The 2,509-nt window shown below is 53.4% G+C and overlaps 1 protein-coding gene across 1 annotated transcript in view; it reads left to right on the plus strand.

The window, feature by feature from the left end:
- Positions 1 to 2,509, plus strand: part of RASA3 (RAS p21 protein activator 3) — a 102,127-nt gene that overhangs the window by 67,944 nt on the left and 31,674 nt on the right. Inside the window, exon 7 of the mRNA XM_008577062.1 lies at positions 416 to 492. Coding sequence (XP_008575284.1) covers positions 416 to 492 — 77 coding nt within the window. The remainder of the gene's footprint in view (positions 1 to 415; positions 493 to 2,509) is intronic.

Below are 2,509 nucleotides of genomic sequence, written 5' to 3' on the forward strand. Positions count from 1 at the left end.
CCGCCCCCCCCCCCCCCCCGGGGCATGAGGGGCTCCCTGTCCCACTCCCCAAAGCACTTAATACTTCAGTGCATCCAGAGCAGAAACCACCAGGCCTGCCAGGCAGAGAGACTCACTCTAGCAGGCCGCGGGTCGGGGACCATTCAGGACCCATCCAGATGTCCCTGCCTGGGGAGAATCAGCCACTGCTTGCAGCACGGAACCTCCGCCCGCCCATACACCCAGGCACCTGGAAGACCGGGCCCGACCCAGAACCCTGCCTCTGCTCCTTCCGGGCCGCGGGCGTCCTCGTCCTGAGCAGACTCAAGGACTGCGAGTGTGCGCATCCTGGCCAGAGCGGGCCTCGCGGTGCCCGTGGCCCTCAGCCGCGGCAGTGGCGTCGTTTAAGTGCTTTCTCTTCTGTCTGTGATTCCAGGTGACCAGACCCTGCAGCTACAGCAAAAAGTCCCACTTCGACTTTGAGGAGGAAGACGTGGACAAACTGGAAATTAGGTGAGGGAGGAAATCAGTGCTCACCGTTTCCTGCCCTGCAGTCTTAGTCTGAATTACTTTCGTATGTTTGTTTTGTTTTGTGTCTAATTTCCATTTTCTCGGTCACTTTAACACCAGGATGTTAGCAGTTGTAGTTTTGTCATAAACTTCCCAGATATCAGGAAGGGGGGTTGAAAAGATATTATTTACTTACCAAATGGACAAGCTTGGTTTGCAGTCCATCTGCAGGATCTTCTGAGACACGAAGGTCAAGAGGTTTGTGTTGCTCAGGGTCTGCTGTGAGGTGCTGTCTGCCAAACCTGTCAGAGGCTGCGCGGCCAGCACGCTGGTCACAGCTGTTTACAGGGTCCTGACGTGAAGCCCTCCCTGTGCAGTCTGTGCTCGCCTCCTGCAACAATCTCAATGCAGAGGCTGCACCAGGACCAGTTTTAGAAGCCACCCAGGGACCTTCTTCCCGCTGGCATTGGTTCACGGGACATACTCTGGAACCTGGCGTCTGCCCAGTGCCCTTCTCCCAACGGGACACAACTCCTGAGGATGTGCTTCCCTCAGGCTGGATGGGCCTGCATGCAGCCCTCTCCCTGGGGTCCTGTCTTCACCATCCCTGCTTGTTCGACTGTGTTGTCATGGAAACTGGGACTTCCTCATGCCTTCCCCTAAGCCCCTGATCCTCCTCTTGCGGCATCCTGGTGTCTCCCACAGGATGTGGTAGAATGACACGTGGATCTGCTGGGGTAAGGATGTGTTCTGCCCAAAATTCAGAGCGAGCACTGAAGGAGACAAGAGCCAATGCGAGTCTTTATTCCCAGAAAGTACCAAGATCCCACTGACTCAGTCTGGGGGAAGCTTCCTGTACCCTGTGGGTCCCTCTTCCTGGGAGAAATCAGCTGGATTCCTCTTTGCTTCTGATTGTAGCCTCTGTTCTTCCTGTACCAACTGCTGCCTCCTACCCAGTGTGAAGAGGCAGATATAAGTTTCCTTTCAAGTTTTCCCTATTGTGCAAAAAATGAAAAGAAAGGAAGAGAAGAGAACAAAAGAGAAAAGAGAAGCAGGAGAAGAGCAGAGCGGGCACAGAGAATGCTGCAGGTTGTTTCTTTCCTGACTGTTCTCCCCGAGCCTGGGGTGAAGGCCTCGCCCTGGGACTCACCTACATCCATTTAGGCTGTTTGGGGGATGCTTGGCCTTCAAATTGCTGATCATGCGTCCTTTTTGGGGAGACTCAGCAGCCCCTCCCTCACGCTTAGGGTGCGGTGGGACTAAGCCTGCCTCATTGGCCTGGCAAACGTGTTTGTTTGAGAGCCTTAGGAATTTTCCTAGTTTGATATGGCTTAGATCTGCTTCCTTTAGGGTCAGGTTTCCTGAGGAATGAAAGGTTCCGTTAGAAATGCCACAGGCGTGCGGGCAAGGGAGGCCCCTGGGCACTTTGCACGGTGGGGTGGAGCCCGTGGGACGCAGCCAACCCTGCGGTGTGCTGCATGTTCTCCCAGTGCAACTCAGCTCAGTTTCCACTTCTCCTACCTCATCCCAAGTCCAAGGACGTTAGTCCGTATCTGTTGATGATAAAAGAATACCTGAAACTGGGTAATTTATAAAGAAATGAAACTTATCTTTTACAGTTTTGTAAAGCTGAGCAGTCCAAGGTCCAGGAAACACATCTGGTGAGGGCATTGTTCATGGTGGGGGCTCTGCAGTGATGCAGGGCGTCACAGGGCGAGGGTGGGCTAAGCAAGGGAGAGCTGACCTGCTCACTTGCTCTCCTTGCAAAGCCATCAGAACCACACCCACCACTCCGTGAGTGGACAAATCCCTTCACCAGGCACAGTCCTCACAATCCAACCACCTCTAAAGGCCCCACCTCTCGATACCATAATTGTTTCCCACCCTCTTTACACTGTTCCAATGGGGGTCAAGTTTCCAGTAAGTGAACTTTTCGGAGACACATTTGACCCATAGCACCATGGGACAGTTGCCTCCACAGACTTATTTCTGTTTGAGGCCAGTTTTTTTTTTTTTTTTT

The sequence above is a fragment of the Galeopterus variegatus genome, unplaced genomic scaffold (assembly GCF_000696425.1).
Source record: "Galeopterus variegatus unplaced genomic scaffold, G_variegatus-3.0.2 Scaffold1444, whole genome shotgun sequence".
Lineage (NCBI taxonomy): Eukaryota > Metazoa > Chordata > Mammalia > Dermoptera > Cynocephalidae > Galeopterus > Galeopterus variegatus.